General features: G+C 40.8%; 1 protein-coding gene and 1 pseudogene across 2 annotated transcripts in view; one reads left to right on the top strand and one right to left on the bottom strand.

Annotated features, from left to right (window-relative positions):
- Positions 1-21,200, top strand: part of DDX46 (DEAD (Asp-Glu-Ala-Asp) box polypeptide 46) — a 74,795-nt gene that overhangs the window by 29,923 nt on the left and 23,672 nt on the right. For both annotated transcript variants that reach the window (XM_011969206.1, XM_011969205.1), the window contains exons 10-15: positions 527-702; positions 1,624-1,745; positions 4,984-5,062; positions 6,954-7,036; positions 10,747-10,911; positions 11,888-12,050. In XM_011969206.1, coding sequence (XP_011824596.1) covers positions 527-702; positions 1,624-1,745; positions 4,984-5,062; positions 6,954-7,036; positions 10,747-10,911; positions 11,888-12,050 — 788 coding nt within the window. The remainder of the gene's footprint in view (positions 1-526; positions 703-1,623; positions 1,746-4,983; positions 5,063-6,953; positions 7,037-10,746; positions 10,912-11,887; positions 12,051-21,200) is intronic.
- Positions 19,787-20,158, bottom strand: LOC105531363 (annotated as a pseudogene).

Below are 21,200 nucleotides of genomic sequence, written 5' to 3'. Positions count from 1 at the left end.
CCATGCCTGGCCCCCTTTTTTTTTTTTAAGAGATGGGGTGTCACTATGTTGACCAGGCTGGTCTTGAACTGCTGGCCCCAAATGATTCTCCCATGTCAGCCTCCCAGAATGCTGGGATTTCAGTCATGAACCACTGCGCCCTGCCTAATTTTTAAATTTTTCATTATCCCAAAAAGAAACTTTTGTCCATTAGTAGTCAGTCTTCTCCCCTCTCCCCACCCCTCGGCAACCATTAATCTACTTTTTGTCTCTGAACTAGATTTGGCTATTCCTAACATTTCATGTAAATGGGATCAAGCAATTTTTGTCTTTAGTGACTGACCTTTTTCACTTTACATGTTGTTGTCAAGGTTAGTCCATATTGTAGAATGTGTTAGTACTTCATTCCTTTTTATTGCCAAATAGTATTTTATTGTATCAATATATACAGCCTTTTGGAAGTTTATTTTTATGGGAACACATGGGACCTCTTTGGGGCCCAGCAATCTCAATTCTTACCTTATCTTCCTTTGGTTTTCTTTTTAAGGCATGGCTATGAAAAGCCCACGCCCATCCAAACCCAAGCTATTCCTGCTATAATGTCTGGACGAGATTTGATTGGCATTGCCAAAACAGGAAGTGGAAAGACCATTGCTTTTCTGTTGCCCATGTTTAGACACATCATGGATCAGAGGTCATTAGAAGAAGGAGAGGGGCCAATAGGTACAGTTATTTTCATTAAACTATTTTTCAAATAACAGCTTTGTTGTCAAACAGAAAGACCTTATAGTTTATAATGTTCTTAATTATGACAATGAAGATGTCTTTATGTACATTTTCTTTATCAATTTGGCACTTTGGGGCTGATTTCCCCTTACCAGCAGGTGGAGTGAGAATCTTCAGAGCTCTGGAGTGACATCTCAGAAGTACAAAAACAGCCCCTCCTGGCACAGCTCAGTTTTTAAACTCTGACTTGGCAGGTAGACTCCTCGTGCATCTATCTGTTTATTTATATTGAGGTTTGTTAGCCTGGTATCAATAGATATGTAAAGGCAACATGGAATATACTAGGGAAACATATTTTCCTAGGTAGTTTTTGGCCTTAACAGGCTATAATGCCAGCATTTCATTCAAGATTAGTTGTTTAGATTCTGGTTTCTTGATTCATCCTGGCAGAGATAACGCTTGCAAAGTTGAATAGGGTTTTGGAAAGTTGTTCAGCTTTTCTCTTAGGAACACGGGGCATAGTATCTCTCTCCTCCGTCTGTGCCCCTCAGACCAAGGTTGTTTCTGGAAGCAACAGTATGGCTTCTGTGGCACAGTGAGTCACTTGATTTTCTTTGATCTGTGATTTGCATTAGAAAACTATTTGCGTTCTATTGAACCAAGTATTTGTTTTCCTGAGGGTTGGATGAGGCATTTAACTGTCATTTTTCTTCTTTTAGCATGTTTTTAAACTCTGCTTATACTTATCCTTCCCCACAACCTGTGCTGTTATACAACTTTTGAAATAGTTTTCAGAGATGCATAACAAAAATATTAGGTGAAACAATCTGAACTTTATTGTAGAGGTGAAATTGAATACTTTAAAGCATAGCCTTAAGAATTTTGGTGGTTAGGCTACTGATGTATTTATCTTTCCAGCTGTCATCATGACTCCAACTCGAGAACTGGCTTTACAGATTACTAAAGAGTGTAAGAAGTTTTCCAAGACTTTGGGACTTAGAGTGGTCTGTGTTTATGGAGGAACAGGAATCAGTGAGCAGGTAGTTACATAAGAAATATTCATGTTTTCCATTCTTTTCTCAAGTTGGAAGATTCAATAAAGTAAAAGAGTGACTTTTACTTTTAGTTTTTTGAATAGTGATTGCTTCTAAAATCATTTTTTAAATGAGGTATAAAAATAATAGTAAGAATTAGTTATTTCATGCAGGATGAATACCTTTGGAGATGTAACGTACAGCATGGTGACTAGTTAATATTATATTGTATGCTGAAGAATTTGCTAAGCCAGTAGATCTCACATCATGTTCTTTTTTTTTTTTTCGTTTTGGGGTGGAGTCTCGCCCTGTCACCCAGGCTGGAGTGCAGTGGCGCAATCTTGGCTCACTGCAACCTCCGCCTCCCCGGTTCAAGCGATTCTCCTACCTCAGCCTCCCAAGTTGCTGGGACTACAGGTGCCCGCCACCTTGCCTGGCTAATTTTTGTATTTTTAGTAGAGATGGGGTTTCACCATATTGGCCGGATTGGTCTTGAACTCCTGACTTCAAGTGATCCTCCTGCCTTGGCCTCCCAAAGTGCTGGGATTACAGGTGTGAGCCACTGCGCCCAACCGATCTTAAATGTTCTTACCACAAAAGAAAATATTGATAACTATGTAAGGGGGTATGTTAACTTGATTGTGGTCATCATTTCAGAGTGTATATGTTTATCAAACATGTTGTACACCTTAAATATATATAATTTTTGTTAATTATGACCCAATATAGTTGTGACAAAAAAGAACATATTATGTTAATGCTATATTAGAATTTTTGAGTCATTTTTACATAGATTATCCCTCCTCCCTCTTCCCCTGCCTGAGAAGGCAGATTTTTTTTTAATTTTACATATGAGGAAATATTCAGAAAGATTTATTAAGTTGACCAATTAGGTTAATACGTTCTAGAGTTTGTCCTGGAACCTAGGTCTCTGATCTCTGAGCATTTATTTTCTATAATCTATGCTGACGTCTTTAAAAAGTGATGGTGGCCAGGCACGGTAACTCACGCCTGTAATCCCAGCACTTTGGGAAGCCAAGGCGGGTGGATCATGAGATCAGGAGCTCAAGACCAGCCTAGCCAACATGGCGAGATCCCCAGTCTCTACTAAAAACACAGAAATTAGCCTGGTGTGGTGGCGCGTGCCTATAATATCAGCTACTTGGGAGGTTGAGGCAGGAGAATCACTTGAACCTGGGAGGCGGAAGTTGTGGTAAGCTGAGATCACGCCACTGCGCTCCAGCCTGGGAGACAGCAAGACTCCATCTTCGGGGGGAAAAAGTGATGGTGATTACTGGGATGCATTAATATCAGAGGTGTTTTTTTCTTCTTCTTTTTTTTTTGGTTCTGTTTTATTTGAGGCAGCATCTTGCTCTGTTGTCCAGGCTGGAGTGCAGTGGTGTGACCTTGGCTCACTGCGTCTGTGACCTCCTGGGCTCAAGCAGTCCTTCCTCCTCAGCCTCCTGAGTGGCTGGGACCACGGATGCATGCCACCACACCCGGCTAATTTTTGTATTTTTTTGTAGAGATGAGGTTTTTGCCATGTTGCCCAGGCTGGTCTCGAATTCCTGGGCTCAAGCAATCTGCTTGCCTCGGCTTCCCTTGTGAGCCACTGTGACCATCCCTTCAGCTGTCTTCTAAAGAATGAAATAGTTTTCAGATATTTTGCCTGAGTAGAAGAAGGCAAAAAAGTAGGTTCTGTGGTTGGATAAGTTTTGGAAACATTGGAGTATAAAAAGTTAAAACCAGTTTCTTTGCTGTAAGACTTCTTAGTTCTTAATAAGCTAATGTGTATCGTGTTGCTAGATAAATGGGATAAATTGTCATTTTCTGAACTTAACTACAAAACTGTTTCTTAGGACTCTTGTTACAAGAACATACTTCAAGAATATATGCTTTTGTTAACTCCAGTGCTATTTTAATTACTTGAACTTCATTTTCTAAGTTTATGATTTTTCATGACTATAGTTTGTAGAAATATACTTACAAAACAACATGGTACATGCTTGCACATTGTATTTATATAAATGCCAAACAAAAGTTTTATGATGTTAAGGGACTTCCGGTATTTTGCATTCTATTTCATTTAAAAAATGCTGGTTGTGATTGAGCACTATGGCTAATACTTGTAATCATCACAGCACTTTGGGAGGCTGAAATGGGAGAATCACTTAAGTCCAGGAGTTTGAGACCAGCCTGGGCAATATAGTGAGACCCCATCTCTTAAAACAGTAAATAAATTAGCGAGTGCCTGTAGTCCTAGCTAGTGGCTAACTAGAGAAGTTTGCAAATTTGATTTGCCACTATCCCTCAAAATCAAGAAATGAACTTAAGAAAGCAGTTTTTTTTAAAAAAGTGATCATCTCTTGAGCCCAGGATCTAGGCTGCAGTGAGCTATGATGACACTGCTGCACTGGACAACAGAGCCTGGGCAACAGAATGAGACCCTGTCTCAAAAAAAAAAAAAAAGCGCTGATTATGACTGTTAAAGGATTTAATGATTCACTAATGTGGCAATCCTCAATTTGAAAAACGCTAGTCTATGTGGTCACTTCGAAATTTCTTTTCTGAGACAAGGTCTCGCTCTTGCTCAGGCTGAAGTGCAAGGATGTGATCATAGCTCACTGCAACCTTGAACTCCTGGGCTCAAAGATGATCACTTTTTTTTTTTAAACTGCTTTCTTAAGTTTGTTTCTTGGTTTTGAGGGATAGTGGCAAATCAAATTTGCAAAATTCTCTAGTTTTTATTTGTTTCAAATTTATGGCACTATGTGGTCACGTTGTTGCTGTTTTTTTCTTTTTTTTTTTTGAGACGGAGTCTCACACTTTCACCCAGGCTGGAGTGCAGTGGTGCGATCTCACCTCACTGCAAGCTCCGCCTCTCAAGTTCACCCTATTCTCGTGCCTCAACCTCCCTAGTAGCTGGGACTACAGGCACCTGCCACCACACCTGGCTAATTTTTTGTATTTTTAGTAGAGACGGGGTTTCACCGTGTTAGCCAGGATGGTCTCGATCTCCTGACCTCGTGATCTGCCTACCTCAGCCTCCCAAAGTGCTAGGATTACAGGCGTGAGCCACTGCGTCTGGCCGTTGCTGTTTCTTTAGTAGTGCCCCGAGATTCAAAATAATTAGGCAGGAGGCTTTGAAGTCTTCTTACCAGACTAGGCAAGAACTAAATGTAATATTTTTTAGTGTTTAAGTAAGCATTAGTGATAGACTATTAAGTTTCATCTTTTTTATTAGATTGCTGAGCTGAAAAGAGGTGCTGAAATTATTGTTTGCACACCTGGTCGAATGATTGACATGTTAGCGGCTAACAGTGGTAAGTCAGGGGTATTTTTTTGGTGTCTTTCCTTTTTGAATTCTTTACATTTTTTTGTTAAAACAGATGCAAGAAACCAACAAAGGGTTTCTATATTTCTTCTTAAAGTTGCAGTATCTTAAAATTTGTAGCCTGTGGTCCCAGCTACTTGGGAGGCTGAGGCAGGAGAATAGCTTGAACCCGGGAGGCGGAGCTTGCAGTGTGCCAGGATCACCCCACTGTACTACAGCCTGGGTGGCAGAGCGAGACTCTGTCTCAAAAAAAAAAAAAAACTTGTATTGGAACAAGTTGATTATTATAAACATTAATGATATTTTTGCAATTTAAAAATTTTTTTCAGAAGTAACTCTGTTTGATCATAACTTGGATTCTTAATCCATTTTTGGCCTGGCTTTGCTTAGTAAAAGAATAGGGTAGTAGCCTTTTCTTTATTACAAAATTTAGACTTTTTCGCCACATGAGCTAGTATTTTCTTACAATACTACATAAATTAAGATACTGCAGCTTCAAGAAATTTTATCTTTTGTAAATATTGCATGTTTGTAGCTCAAATGTTATGCTTTGTTAAATTATTCCCTATCAAAACTCTTACTAAACTGTTGACATTATTTAACTTCTGTGGAGAAAGGCCCTTCAAGATTTATAGAACTGGGCTTCCGAGACTTAAACCATCAAAGGTAGGTAATTTAATGCTGTTCCCGACCTTGCAAAACTAATTGGGGCTACAAATGCTAGTGTGCAATACTTAAATATTAGATAGCACTTATTTTGGCACTTTTTATTTTTTGAAGAAAATGTTCTTAGAGGTTTCTATTGCAATATTCAGTATGTACATAATAGAGTGTTAAAAACTGTGAGTTAGTGCATGTTTCTAATAGTATTCTGCTTGAATTTCTGTATGAACTTAATTCTAATTGTACATGAAGTTGGCAAAGTGACATCAAAATTGTTTGAGAAGTCTTTGTGCTTGTCTAGCATATGGAAAGTTTTGATTTGAATGCTGATAAATAATCCCTTGTTTTTTTTTTTCTCAATGCTGCATTAAGTCTCCTCCTGAAATTCATCTTGATTAATTTTACCTTTTTCTCTTATCTGTCATTTTGGTCTATTTTTAAATAACTTTTTGTACATGTTTTTGCCAGGAGATTGATTCAACAGTTGATAGCAATGCTTGTGTTAATATTTTAGAAGAGATTTCCTGTGTATGTATTTTGTTTTCACTGGTTAGGAAGCCAGTTGGCATTTATTTAAGTCAGTGGGTTCACTTAATAAAATTGGGATTTATATCTTTGTATGGAAAATGTGTTTATGTAATGTGTTTTGGTATTTAAAGTTTTTATGTGATACATTAGTTTCCTAATGCTGTCAAATAGCTTCTCATTAAGGGTTTGACATGCCCATTTAAGAAGCTTCTAAATATATGAAGTAGGTTATAAAATAATATAGAGAGGCATTTTCTGTGTCTAAAATAGCACTAGAACTTGCTTTCCACACATACGCTGTAATCTCTAATATGTTTTTTTCTAGGTGATGCTGTCAGATAATGGCTGATGTGGCTCGATGCTTCATCTCAGTCTTAGTTTTATGATGTGTTTTGGAGAGGGCTGTTTTCTGAATTTTACAGGTTCTTCAGGCCCTATGATGGTATGCAAGAGACGAGTTTGACAAAATAAAGGGCCTCATATACCCATTGTCAGAAAGTATTTGTCACTAGATTAAGACATTTTAGATCAAAATTTCTTTTCACTTTTTAAAGATACCTAACTTACCCCTCTGGTTAAGTCAGGCATTTTAGTTTCCTTTACAGTTTTTAAAAGTTCTTGGTAGCCATAAAATGAATTGGGACTGATTTTTAGTTTTCTTTTTGTCTTTATTTTTCTTCTCATCTTAGGTCGGGTCACAAATCTTCGAAGAGTGACATATGTTGTTTTAGATGAAGCAGACAGAATGTTTGATATGGGTTTTGAACCCCAGGTAATCATTACATTTCTTAAGTGTTTTGAAATGTAAATATAACCTTGTAGCTGCCATGAGAATGAAATGTTCATGTGGTTTCTGAAATTCACACACACACTTTTCTGTTGCATGGTAATACAGAAGTCTTGAAGCACATATTTATGTTTCAGATTCCTCATAAAACTTCTTCAGGAGGTGTTTATACTGGCATTTCTTAGCCATGTAAGACCAACACCAGTTAAACTAGAATTGGAGTGCTAATAATAGACCTTAAGCCTTATTTTATTTTTTTGAGACGGAGTCTTGCTCTGTCGCCCAGGCTAGAGTGCAGTGGAGAGCGATCACCAGTCATGGCAACCTCTGCCTCCTGGATTCAAGTGATTCTGCCGCCGCAGCCTCCCAAGTAGCTGGGACTACAGGTGCCCACCACCACGCCTGGCTAACTTTTGTGTTTTTAGTAGAGATGGAGTTTCACCATGTTGGCCAGGCTGGTCTCGAACTCCTGACCTCAGGCGATCCACCCACCTTGCCTCCCAAAGTGTTGGGATTACAGGCATGAGCCACTACGCCCAGCCCATTGTCTTTTTAAATAAATTCTTTTAAATCATGCTTTTAAATACCTCATTATCTAGTCTAGATAGCACGTTATTTACATTTATCAAAGTCATTCACTTTTACTAAGATAATGGCCTAAAGAATTTGTCTAGCCTAGGTTTTTATATTCCTTATATATGCTGTTTGCTCAGGTGCAAAATTTCAGTGATACAGATTTATAGGAACACATTTTAAAGGTGGTAGAAAGTTTTCTTAAGAAGAGCATTGTGAATTGTCAGTAGGCTGTAGTTGCCAAAAAATAAATAAAAAAGGATTATAAGAGACCACAGTAATGGAAATGTGCATAGAAAAGGAATAAGGCAAATGTCATATTTAGCCTTTTCAGTTTATCCATGTACTCTCCAAAAATTTATTGCCTGTTATATGATAGTGCATGTATTGTGTTTAGATTTAAGGACTGCATTCTAAATGGGATGTAAATAGAAGAACACAGAAGAAGCAGGATTATGGTAATGCTTGAGCCATATGAGAAACAGTTAAAATGATACTCAGCTTTGGGCGGGGCATGGTGGCTCATGCCTTTAATCTCAGCACTTTGGGAGGCCAAGGCAGGCAGAACACTTGAAGTCAGGAGATCAGACTAGCCTGGCCAACATGGTGAAACCCTGTCTCTACTGAAAATACAAAAATTAGTTGAACATGGTGATGGACGCCTGTAATCCCAGCTACTCGGGAGGCTGAGGCAGGAGACTCACGTGAACCTGGGAGGCCTAGGGTGCAGTGAGCCAAGATCGCATTACTGCACTTAAAGCCTGGGCGACAGAGCTAGACTTCATCTCAAAAAATGATAATATAAATAATAATAATAATCAGCTTTAAGTAGAAGATATGATAGCATCCTTTAACTCTGAACAAGTGTCACATGAAAGCAACATTGAATTTATTTTTTTGGTCCCAAGGAGTACAAATGGGATCCAGTGGGGAAGTCATATGGAGCTTGATCTGAGTTTATTTTGAGGAAGGACTGGATAAACATTATTTGGAGGTGAAACATTGCTTCATGAGGAAGCGGGGGCTGATATGATACTGAATATCTGTTTCTTCCAGGTATTCAAGCAGAGGCAAGGGGTCTGTTTGTGGAAAGAGAGTAAAGAGAATTGAAGTATCAGATGGAACAGAGTCACATGCCTTTCAATGTCTTTCCCAGTCATGTGAAATCTTAGATTTTATTATAATGCTTTAAGTAGATAAGAGTGATTGATAGGGACCTTCTGGTAAACCAGGTTCTTATAGAGTGAGTTCAAAACAACTTTTTCCATTGAAAGGCAAAGTGTGAATCATTCCTTGCCATAAATACATACAGATACATAAATACATATAAACAAAATAAATGATTAATTCAGCATTCTCTCATGTATTTATGTCCAATACATAAAAATTAGCTGGATGTGGGAGCATGTGCCTATAGTCCAAGCTACTCAGGAGGCTGAAGTAGCAGGATTGCTTGAGCCTGGGAGATAGAGGCTGTGGTGAGTCAATGTAATGTCTCTGCACTCCAGCCTAGGTGACAGAGTGAGACTGTGTCTCAAGAAAAAAGAGGAAAATTTCGATTTAGTTTGTGATTATTTTGTGAGCTTCATAGATCAAAGCTGCACACTGACTTCTGCCTAGAGAAGAGTTGGCAAGCAGTAGTGTGCTTCCAGGCATGATTATATACTGAAGAAAATAGTGAGAATTGGGAATTATTTTTATTTATTTATTTATTTTGAGACAGTTTCACTCTGTAGCCCAGGCTGAAGTGCAGTGGCTCACTGCAACCTCCACCTCCCAGGTTCAAGTGGTTCTCCTGCCTCACCCTCCTGAGTAGCTGGGATTATAGGCGTATGCCACCACGCCTGGCTAATTTTTGTGTTTTTAGTAGAGACAGGGTTTCACCATGTTGGCCGGGTTGGCCTCTAACTCCTGAGCTCAAGTGATCCTCCTGCCTTGACCTCCCAAAGTGCTGGGATTTCACGCCTGAGTCACCACACCCGGCCTGAAAATTGGACATTTGAATCTAGTAATGTGGTAATTTGGGAATCAGATTCTCCCCTTTCCCTAGGGTTTACTGTTTTTTATTACTGTTATTGTTTATTATTTTTGTATTTGATTGTCGTAGATGGTCTGTGGCTAGGATTGCCCTGAGGTGTACACTTAAGGTCATTTCATGTGTTTTCTGAGCCTGTGGCATTCTGTATGTGTGGTTACTTTGTAAATTTCTTTGGATATTCATTTGTTTTTTAATCTCCTAGTATTTAATTTTTGGCTCTCAAAAGAAGAAAAGGCAGAGGGAAGGGGCATCAGATTTTAAAACCCCTGGTAGTCACTTCAGCTTGAGGGGTCCAGGCTTGCAGTGGTTTGCAGGGTGTAAATGCAACAATAACAGCCAATGTCTCTTTGTCTTTACCTCTGTGATCAGAAGTAACAATCAGAGCAGAGATCCTCCATATTTGGAGGACAGAGTCCTTCTTGACCACCCTGGCTCTTGCAAGCTATGTACAGTTTGCTTCAGAAATGTGCATGCCTGCCTGCTGTGGGGCTGTTTGTGGGGGATGGTTAACTGCTACTGTGCTAAGAGCTGAAAATGGCAGAAAACAGCCACAATTTATCTTCCAGGCTTTTCCCAGGAAGTTGCAAACCTGTAGATTCCAGAATTCCAAAGTGGTTACATCAGACAGATTCTACCAGCACAGTTGTTGTCTAGGTGTGGATACAGATTCCTGGTGATTCCCGCTCTGCCAGCTTCCCAGAATCCTCCTCTTTTTGTCTGTTTTTATTGCATATTCCTAGTACTTAGAACAGTACCTGGTTCAAGATGGTTCTTTAATAAAAACGTGTTGAATAAATGAAGGGAAACAGTGGTAGTGGGTTGTATCCTAGATATAATTTGAAGAGAGACCACTACATTTGTTGATGGATTGGTTGTAAGATGAGCGACAGAGATTAATCAAAGATGTCTCCTAGATTTTTGGCCTAAGCATGTGTGGAGTTGTCGTTTCTTGAGATTGAAAGACTGTGGGAGTGGCAAAACTGAGATAGTTGTTCTCAAAAGTTCCTTTTACTTGGTTTTAACATTACGTAAGCTTTGAAGACCCTATTTACCATGTTTATTTGTAATGTTTTCTTTTTCTCAGGTCATGCGCATCGTGGATAATGTTCGTCCTGATCGACAGACGGTTATGTTTTCAGCTACTTTCCCCAGAGCTATGGAGGCTTTGGCTCGCAGAATCCTGAGTAAACCTATTGAAGTACAAGTTGGAGGCAGGAGTGTGGTTTGCTCGGATGTGGAGCAACAAGTGGTGGGTACCATCTTTAGGAAATTCCCAGTTTCGTTGATACTTAGGTAGTATGTGTGATCCTTTTGGGATCACTGTGTGTGAGGTAGGCAAGATAATTTCTAAAATGAAGTCCTATACCACTACTGTAGCCTTCAGTATTTTACCAGATACACTTACACTTAACTATGCTGTTCCATGCAACTATTTAAAATGCTCTTTTTTTTTTTTTTTTTTTTTTTGCTGGGTGCGGTGGTGCATGCCTGAAGTTGCAGCTTTTCAGTCCCTGTAGTTCCGGACTATAGTGCACTATGCATATCTTTGTCCATACTAAGTTCAACATCAGTGTGGTGACCTCCTGGTAACAGGGGACCACCAGATTGCCTAAAGAATGAGATATTCTACCCAGGGCAGAAAAACAGAACACGTCAAAACTTTCTTGCTTATCATAGCTGGATCACATCTGTGAATAGCACCCTAGCCATAGTGAGCCCTGTCTCTTTAAAGACATAAAATAAAATGTCGTTTTAGTTTCTCTCATCAAAAGTGGTGAGTGGTGAGCCGATATATAGAAATGTCATATACCAGATGGGCATGGTGACTCATGCCTGTAATCCCACTATTTTAGGAGACCACGGTAGGAGGATCACTTGAGGCCAGGAGCTGGAGACTAGCTTGGGCAATATAGCGAGACCTCTGTCTCTACAAAGGGAAAAGAAATGTCACATACCTATTTTATCTCTTGGTTACTAGGATATGAAATTAAGAGCCAGAGAGAACAGATGATCATTTGCCCACATTTGCAAGCCTGTTAAGCCCTGAACGTTTACAATTCTTTTTTTATTGTTTACAATTAAAATCAACGTCTTCCTAGCCCTTGGTAAAGATATAGCAAGATATTTTCATTTATTCATTCACCACAAATAAAATGAATATTTCTGTCCAAGGGATCCATTTTGCATTTTCACTCCATTAACTTGGTTCAATATGGTGTTTTCAGATTGTGATTGAAGAAGAAAAGAAATTCTTGAAGTTACTTGAGCTTCTAGGCCATTATCAAGAGTCAGGATCTGTCATTATATTTGTGGATAAGCAGGAACATGCTGATGGTCTTCTTAAGGATTTAATGAGAGCATCTTATCCTTGCATGTCTCTTCATGGAGGTAATTATTCACTTGATTCACACATAAAGTATCTATTAAGTACTTGCCGAGCATTGTGCTGTGTTCTCGATATTTACTTTGTTCTCTGTAATTCAGAACTAAATTTTATATCAGTTTTTACTCAAAAGTGCTCTGTGGGAGTAAGTATTATTATTGCCCCATCTAAGAGAAAGAAAATCATACAGGCATACTTTGGTTTGACCAAGTTCCATCACCATTTATTGACTATGGAGGAATTGAATTTAAATTTTGTCTGTGTTTCACCCTTTCCATTGCACATGCTGTCTGTAGGTTTTCATGATTCACTTTAAAGAGCTTTTATTGAAATTCCAAAGTAACATTTTAATTTCTTGTGATATTGCTATTGTTACATATGTGTGGAACTAGAACACAAAACACAGACCAGGCACGGTGACTCACACCTGTAATCCTAGCACTTAGGGAGGCTGAGGTGGGCGGATCACCTGAGGTCAGGAGTTGGAGACCAGCCTGGCCAACCTGGCGAAACTGTGTCTCTACTAAAAATACAGAACTTAGCTGGGCATGGTGGCACGTGCCTATAATCCCAGCTACTTGGGAGGCTGAGGCAAGAGAACTGCTTGAACCTGGGAGGCGGAGGTTGCAGTGAACTGAGATCATGCCACTGCACTCCAGCCTGGGCAACAGAGTGAGACTCTGTCTCCACAAAAAAAAAAAAAAAAAACCAGGTGAGGTGGCTCACACCTGTAATCCCAGAACTTTGGGAGGCTGAGGCGGGCGGATCACAAGGTCAAGAGATAGAGACCAGCTGGGCACGGTGACTCACGCCTGTAATTCCAGCACTTTGGGAGGTTGAGGTGGGTGGATGGCTCAATCCTGGCTCACTGCAACCTACGCCTCCCAGGTTCAAGTGATTCTCCTGCCTCAGCCTCCCCAGTAGCTGGGATTACAGGCATGTACCACCATGCCTGGCTAATTTTGTATTTTTAGTAAGGGACGGGGTTTCTCCACGTTGATCAGGCTGGTCTCGAACTCCCAACCTCAGGTGATCCGCCCACCTTGGTCTCCCAAAGTGCTGGGATTACAGGTGTGAGCCACCACGCCCGGCCCAAAAATGACTCTTTTTTTTGTGGTAAATATTCACTGCATAGAATGTCCCCGCCCCCACCCACCATTTCTTTTTGTTGTTGTTTGTTTGAGACAGGGTTTTGCTCTGTCACCCAGACTGGAGTGCAGTGGTGCGATATCAGCTCTCTACAGCCTCCGCCTCCTGCCTCCTGGGTTCAAGCAGTTCTTGTGCCTCAGCCTCCCGAGTTGCTGGGACTATAGGCTCATGCCATCATGCCTGACTAATTTTTTGTGTGTGTTTTAGTAGAAACAGGGTTTCGTCATGTCAGCCAGGCTGTTCTTGAACTCCTGACCTCAGATGATCCGCCTGCCTTGGCCTCCCAAAGTGCTGGGATTACAGGTGTGAACCACCACGCCCGGCCTTAGAATGTACCATTTTTTTGTATATAATTCAGTGACATTAAGTACATTCACAATGCTATAACCTTCACTACTATCTATTTCCAGAATGTTTTAATCACGCTGAATAGAAACAGTACTATTTTAAGTAACAAATTTCTTTCCCCATCCCTAAGCAGTTGCTCATAACCTCTATTCTGCTTTCTGTCTCTATGCATTTGCCTCTTCTGGGTGCCTCCTATAAGTAGAATCATACATTCTATGTCTTTTTGTGACTGGTCTTTTTCACTTAGCAAATTGCTTTCAAGGTTCATCTGTGTTGTGGCATTTGTCAGATTTTCTTTGTAAGGCTGAATAATACTCCATTGTGTATATATACAACCAGCCCTTCGTGTCCATAGACTGCAGATTGAAAATATTTGGGAAAAAATGTGTCCATCCTGAACATACACAAAATCTATTCTTCTTGTCATTGTTCCCTAAACAGTACAGTATAAAAACTATTAATACATAGCATTTACACTATAACAGGTGGTTTTAAGTAATCTAGAGTTTTTTAAAGTTTTCAGGAGGATGTAGATGATATGGGCATACTATTCCATTTTATATAAGGGACTTGAGCGTCCTAGGATTTTGGTATGTGCCAGGGGCCCTAGAACCAATCCCCTGAGGATACTGAGCGATGACTATATTTGTTTATCAATTTTTTAGCTACTATTCATTGTCTACCCTAACATCAGTTTTTCTTAGTTTTTCACACATTTCAAATAAATTGGAGATCAGGTTGTGACATTTCATGTCAGTATGCATATCGTTAACACTAGTTCAAAACTTGTTTCTTTTTTTTTTTTTTTTTTTTTTCTGAGACAGAGTCTCCCTGTGCTGCCCAGTCTGGTCTTGAACTTCTGGGCTCAAGCGATCATCCCTCCTCAGCCTCCTAGGTAGCTGGGACTATAGCAAAATTTGTGAATATTAAAAAAAAAAAAAAAAAAAAAGCCAGCCGGGTGCAGTGGCTCACGCCTGTAATCCCAGCGCTTTGGGAGATTGAGGCAGGTGGATCACTTGAGCTCAGGAGTTTGGGACCAGCCTGGCCAACATGGTGAAACCCTGTCTCTACTAAAAATACAAAAATTAGCCAGGCGTGGTGGCGGGTACCTGTAATCCCAGCCACTCAGGAGGCTGAGGCAGGAGAATCGCTTAATCCCGGGAGGTAGAGGTTGTAGTAAGCAAAGTTTGCACCGTTGCACTCTGGCCTGGGCAACAAAAGTGACACTCCGTCTTAAGAAAAAAAAAACAAACAAAAAACCTAACTGGGCACAGTGTTGCATGCCTGTAGTCCCAGCTACTCAGGAGACTGAGGCAGAAGGATTGCTTGAGTCTAGGAGTTCGAGGCCAGTCTGGGCAACATAGTGAGACTCTCTCTCTTAAAAACAAACCAAAAAGCCATCTAAGAAATTTCACTCAGTTTATCTCTGTCCCTACCCCTCTAGAGTCAACAACTTTTTTTTTTTTTTAGATGGAATCTCACTCTGTTGCCTAGGCTGGAGTGCAGTGGCACGATCTAGGCTCACTGCAACCTCCACCTCCTGGGTTCAAGTGATTCTCCTGCCTCAGCCTCCTGGGTAGCTGAGACTACAGGCATGCACCACCATGCCTGGCTAATTTTTGTTTTTAGTAGAGATGGGATTTCACCATGTTGGCCAGGATGGTCTCAAACTCCTGACCTCAAGTGATCCGCCTACCTCAGCCTTCCACAGTGCTGGGGTTACAGCCGTGAGCTCCTGCACCCAGCCTGAGTCAAATACTTTAAACAAATTTTTTCAACATGGATTAGTTTTTTTTACCTCTTAGAGTTATAGATAAATGGAATCATATATAATGCATTGTTATTTATGTAAGGTTTCTGTTACCATATGCCTTTTGAGATTGATCTGTGTTGTTGCATGTATCAGTAGTTCTTCCCCTTTTATTGCTGAATAACATTTTATTATATGACTGTGCCACAGTGTAGTCATTTCTGTTGGACACTGGGGTTGGGGGCTGCTTCCAGTATTTTGGTTGCTTTAGCCACATCCCACAGAATACACCATAATCAGGTTGCAGAACAGTTCCATCACTTCCTAAAAAACCCCCTCATCTTGTCCCTGTAAAGGTATCTTTCCCCATCCATAACTGCTGGCAATCACTCATGTGTTCTTTTTTTTTTTTGAGACAGAGTTTTGCTCTTGTTGCCCAGGCTATAGTGCAATGACGCCATCTCGGCTCACTGCAACCTCCACCTCCCGCGTTCAAACGATTCTCCTGCCTCAGCCTCCCAAGTAGCTGGGATTACAGGCGTGTGCCACCTTGTCTCACTGATTTTTATATTTTTAGTAGAGACATTGTCGCCATGTTGGTCAGGGTAATCTCGAACTCCTGACCTCAGGTGATCCACCCACCTCAGCCTCCCAAAGTGCTGGGGTTACAGGCTGAGCCACCATGCGTGGCCTCATGTATTGTTTTAAGAATGTTTGTAGATCAGGTGCGGTGACTCATGCATGTAATCCCAGCACTTTGGGAGGCCGAGTTGGGCAGATTGCTTGAGTCTGGGAGTTTGAGACCAGTCTGGGCAGCATAGCAAGACCCCATCTCTGTAAAAAAATTTAAAAACTATAAAAAATTAGCCTCCCAGCTACTCAGGAGGCTGAGGTGGGAGGGAGGATTGTTTGAGCCTGGGAGGCAGAGGTTGCAGTGAGCCGAGATTGTGCCACTGTACTCCTGCCTTGGTGACAGAGTGAGTCCCTATCTCAAAGGAAGAGAAAAGTTTGTAAATTGAATCCTACAGTATGTAACTTTTTGCAATTGGCTTTTTAAACTCAGCTTAATGACTTTGATATGCGTCCAAGTCCCAAGTTCTTGCACAGTTTATTCTTTTTTTTTTTTTCTTGAGACAGCTTCTCTCTGTTGCCCAGGCTGGAGTACAGTGGTGCCATCTCAGCTTGGCTCACTGCAGCCTCCACCTCCCAGGCTCAAGCGATGCTTCTACCTCAGCCTCCTGAGTAGCTAGGACTATAGGCATGTGCTACCATGCCCAACTAATTTTTTAATATTTTTTTGTAGAGATGGGCTTTCACCTTGTTGCCCAGGCTGATCTCGGACTCTTGGGTTCAAGCAGTCCTCCCACCTCAAATTCCAGAGTGTTGGGATTCAAGCCTGAGCCACGGTCTATAGTTCTTTTTTTCTTATTACTGAGTAGTATTCATTGTATGGATTTATCACTGTTTGTGTGTCTGCTCATCTGTTTAAGGACATTTTAGTGTTTTTTTTTTTTTTATAATTATGAATAAAGCTGCTGTTATACAAATAAAGGTTTTTGTGTGAATGTCAGCTTTCATTTCTCTAGGGTAGATAACAAAGAATGGGATTGCTATGTCATATGGTAACTATATCTAAGGATGGTATTATTTGTATTTATTCTGTGTGGGGTTCATTTAACTTCTAGAATCTACAAATTTATGTCCTGTTCTGAATTTGGGAAATTCTTGGTTGTTATTTCTTTCCTGCCTTATTCTCTCTTTGGGACTTCAGTTATGTATATGTTTGAGTTTTTGATATTGTCTCACTGATGCTTTGTTCAGTCTTTTTCAACCTTTTTTTCCCCTCCGTAGTTCAAATTGGATAATTTCTTGAGATAGAATTTTGTTCTTGTTGCCCAGACTAAAGTGCAATGGCACTATCTCGGCTCACTGCAACTTCTGCCTCCTGGATTCAAGCGATTCTTGTGCCTCAGCCTCCTGAGTAGCTGGGATTACAGGCATATGCTACCATGCCCAGCTCACTTTGTATTTTTTGTAGAGACAGGGTTTCATCATGTTGGTCAGGCTGGTCTCGAACTCCTGACATCAGGTGATCCACCCACCTCGGCCTCCCAAAGTGCTGGGATTACAGGCATGAGCCACCGTGTCCGGCCCTGATAATTTCTTTTACCTTGTTGTCAACTTTATTTTATTTTATTTATTTATTTATTTGTTTTTTGGGTTTTTTTTGGGTCGTCTCCTATCTTCTGTTAAGCCCATCCAGTGAATTTTTGAATTCAGTTATTGTATTTTTTTTAGTTCTAAAATTACAAGTGTGTTCTCTTTTACATTTTCTTGTTTGTCTGATTAGATTTTTTAGGCATTCCTTGTAAGCATTTTTTAAAAAGTCTTGATCATAATTATATGTGCTTTGAAATCTTTGTTAATTATAACATCTGGATCATATTGATGTCAGTCTCTATTGATGGTCTTTTCTCTTGATTTTTGTTTTTTGGTTTTGTCTTTCTTTGTATGTCTAGTAATTTCTGTTTGTATACTGGACTTTGAATGATCCACTGTAGAGATTCTAAATTCTCAATTCTCTGATGTCTCCCACAAGTGGTGTTTTGTTTTTGTTTTTTGTGGTTTCCAAATAGAGCGTTGACTTGGCAGAACCCAGCATCCAAACTCTGTCTTCCTTTAATGGGCAGCATCTGAAATCTCTTACTTTTTAATTTTATTATTATTTTTTAGACAAGAGTCTCGCTCTGTCTCCCAGGCTGGTGTGCAGTGGTGTGATCTCGGCTCACTGGACCTCCATCTCCCAGGTTCAGGCAATTTTCCTGCCTCAGCCTCCCAAGTAGCTGGGACTACAGGTGCGTGCCACCACGCCCAGCTAATTTTTGTGTTTTTAGTAGAGACAGGGTTTCTCTATGTTGGCCAGGCTGGTCTGGAACTCCTGACCTCAGGTGATCCACCCGCCTTGGCCTCCCAAAGTGCTGGGATTACAGGCCTGAGCCACCGAGCCTAGACCTGAAATCTCTTAATTTTTTTTTTTCCATCCCAACTGCTTAGATTTTTGCCTCACAAATCTGTAGCTTAGGGGTCAGCCAGATATTTGGGCAGCATATGTATGCACAGTTGTGGCTTTCTGCTCCATTCTTTTCAGGATTTATTTCCTCTGTTTCCTAGTCCTGAGTTTGTTTTGAACACTTTCTGGTGGTTTCTCTTATAAGACTGTGAGTTTCTGTTCAAGTTTTGACTTCCTCGCTTGGTCTGTGCTGGGCCTGCTTCTGAGCAAAGAGTTTGAAATAAATAAGTAAATAAATACAATCCTCTACACTTTGCTAGTGCAATCCTTTCTTCCAAGTGTCAACTTCTTTCCCATTTCTGCTGCTGTTAGTCACTCTCTAGTGTCTTTATGTAGTTGCTCTTTATTTTGCCCAGAGTTCATAGTTGTTATCTGCTGGAGGGATTGGTCCAGTAAGAGTTTCTCCTATATTGTTGTAAATGTGTGTTTTTATATTAAGGAAGTTGTTTCCCATAATACTTGTCTTTAATACTACTTTTATCTTTTTGGCCAGAATTCTGTCGTATCATATGCTTAAGCCTCATTCATAGACAAAGAAAATGACAAATGATTCTTCTTCTTTTTTTTTTGTTTTTTGAGACAGTTTCTTAATGTCTTGCTCTGTCTCCCAGGCTGGAGTGCAGGGGTGTGATCACAGCTCACTGCATCCTCGACCTCCAGGGCTCAAGCTGTCCTCCCACCTCAGCTTCTTGACTAGCTGAGACTACAGGCATGAGCCACCATGCCTAGTCTATTTTTGTATTTTTTGTAAAGATGGGTTTTTGCTATGTTGCCCAGGGTGATCTGCCCACTTTGGCCTGCCAAAGCCCTGGAATTACAGGCATGAGCCACTGCGCCTGGCCGAATGTAAGAAAAAATATTATTCTAGGACCTCTGAGAGTCCCTGGGATGTCAGGAGGTTTATAAGACTATATGTATTTTCTTAATAATCCAATGATGTTATTTGCCTTTTTCACTCTCATTCTCTCTAGTGTACAGGGTTTGCTACAGGTTGAATGGCATGGTATATTGTGACAGATTGAATATAGAAGATATGGCATTCCAGTTATCTTCTATTAAGCCTGACCTGAAAAAGATTGGCAAAAATGTAAATCAGTGCCATTTGTCTTTTTTTTTTGAGACAGGGTTTTACTCTGTTGCCCAAGGTGGAGTGCAGAGGCACAATCACAGCTTGCTACAGCCTGGACCTCCCTTTGCTCAGGTGATCCTTCTACCTCAGCCTCCCGAGGAGCTGGTACTACAAGCATGTGCCACCACACCAAGCTAATTTTTTGTAGAGAAGGGGCTTGGCATGTGCCCAGGCTGGCCCCTTTGTCTTAATGTAATTATTTTATTGTTCTGGAAAAGTTATTCACAAAAATGTGCTTTTTATTTTAACATGTCATTGCTATGTTTTTTCTAGTCTTTTCATTTTTATTCAAAAGTCATTTTTTAAATTTAGCTTTCTGACTCTGTGCTTGTGCCTTCAACACTTTCACCATGATTTTCTGTTCCTTGATAAGGAAAGTATGCTTAATCCTGTCATGATCACATTTAACACACATGGAACCACCATTGGCTCTGCTGACATGTTTTTTTTTGTTTTGGGCATTCATGTAACAATGTTAGATCTCACAACACAAACCCCTTGAAGTCTGCCTGGGCACAAGCCACCTGCAGATTTTGGTGCTTTCCCAACTTTCTTGGTATAAATAAAGGTAAATAATTCTATTACCAGGGATTCCAGACAGCCTAGTTTTGTTAAAGGCTGTATCGTAGAAAGCCTATGACAGGCAGTATGTCAAATGCTTGACCATTCTGAGTGCCTCTAGACCACGCCCCTGGAAGAGGAACTGCCTTTTTTTATTGTTATTATTATTTTTTGAGATGGAGTCTCATTCTGTCGCCCAAGCTGTAGTGCAGAGGCACGATCTCGGCTCACTACAACGTCCGCCTCCCGGGTTCAAGCTATTCTCCTGCCTCGCCTCCCGAGTCACTGGGTCTACAGGCGCCCTCCACCACACCTGGCTAATTTTTGTGTTTTTAGTAGAGACGGAGTTTCACCATATTGATTAGGCTGGTCTTGAAATCCTGACCTTGTAATCCGCCTGCCTCAGCCTCCCAAAATGCTGGGATTACAGGCGTGAGCCACCGCGTTCAGCCGAGGAACTGTATCTTTAAACAAATCCAGTATTTAAAAATTTCCTCAGTTCTGATTTCTTTTCTTTTTTTTCTTTTTTTTTTTTTTTTTTTTAAGACAGAGGTTCACTCTTGTTACGCAGGCTGGAGTGCAGTGGCATGATCTTGGCTCACTGCAACCTCCACCTCCCAGGTTCAAGCGATTCTCCTGCCTCAGCCTTCCAAGTAGCTGGGATTGCAGGTGGCTGCCACCACGCCTGGTTAATTTTTTTGTGTTACGGGGTTTCGCCATGTTGACCAGGCTGGTCTCAAACTCCTGACCTCAGGTGATCCTCCTGCCTTGGCCTCCCAAAGTGCTGGGATTATAGGTGTGAGCCTCGCCCCCATCCTCTCTGTTCTAATTTCTAATACATTAAGTATTGATAGACAAGACCTAAACTAAAGCTCTTTGGGTGTGGGTCCTTACTGATTTTAAGAGTGTAAAGACATCCTAAAGGCCGGGCGTGGTGGCTTACGCCTATAATTTCAGCACTTTGGAAGGTGGGCGGATCACCCGAGGTCAGGAGTTCAAGACCAGCCTGGCCAACATGGTGAAACCCTGTCTCTGCTAAAAATACAAAAATTAGCCAGGCATGGTGACAGTCGCCTGTAGTCCCAGCTAGTGGGGAGGCTGAGGCAGGAGAATCACTTGAACCTGGGAGGCGGAGGTTGCAGTGAGCC

This window comes from Mandrillus leucophaeus, unplaced genomic scaffold, assembly GCF_000951045.1.
Source record: "Mandrillus leucophaeus isolate KB7577 unplaced genomic scaffold, Mleu.le_1.0 Scaffold88, whole genome shotgun sequence".
In the NCBI taxonomy this organism is placed as follows: Eukaryota; Metazoa; Chordata; class Mammalia; order Primates; family Cercopithecidae; genus Mandrillus; species Mandrillus leucophaeus.
Note: the sequence above shows the minus strand (reverse complement) of the source record. Positions and strands in the feature narration are given on the sequence as shown.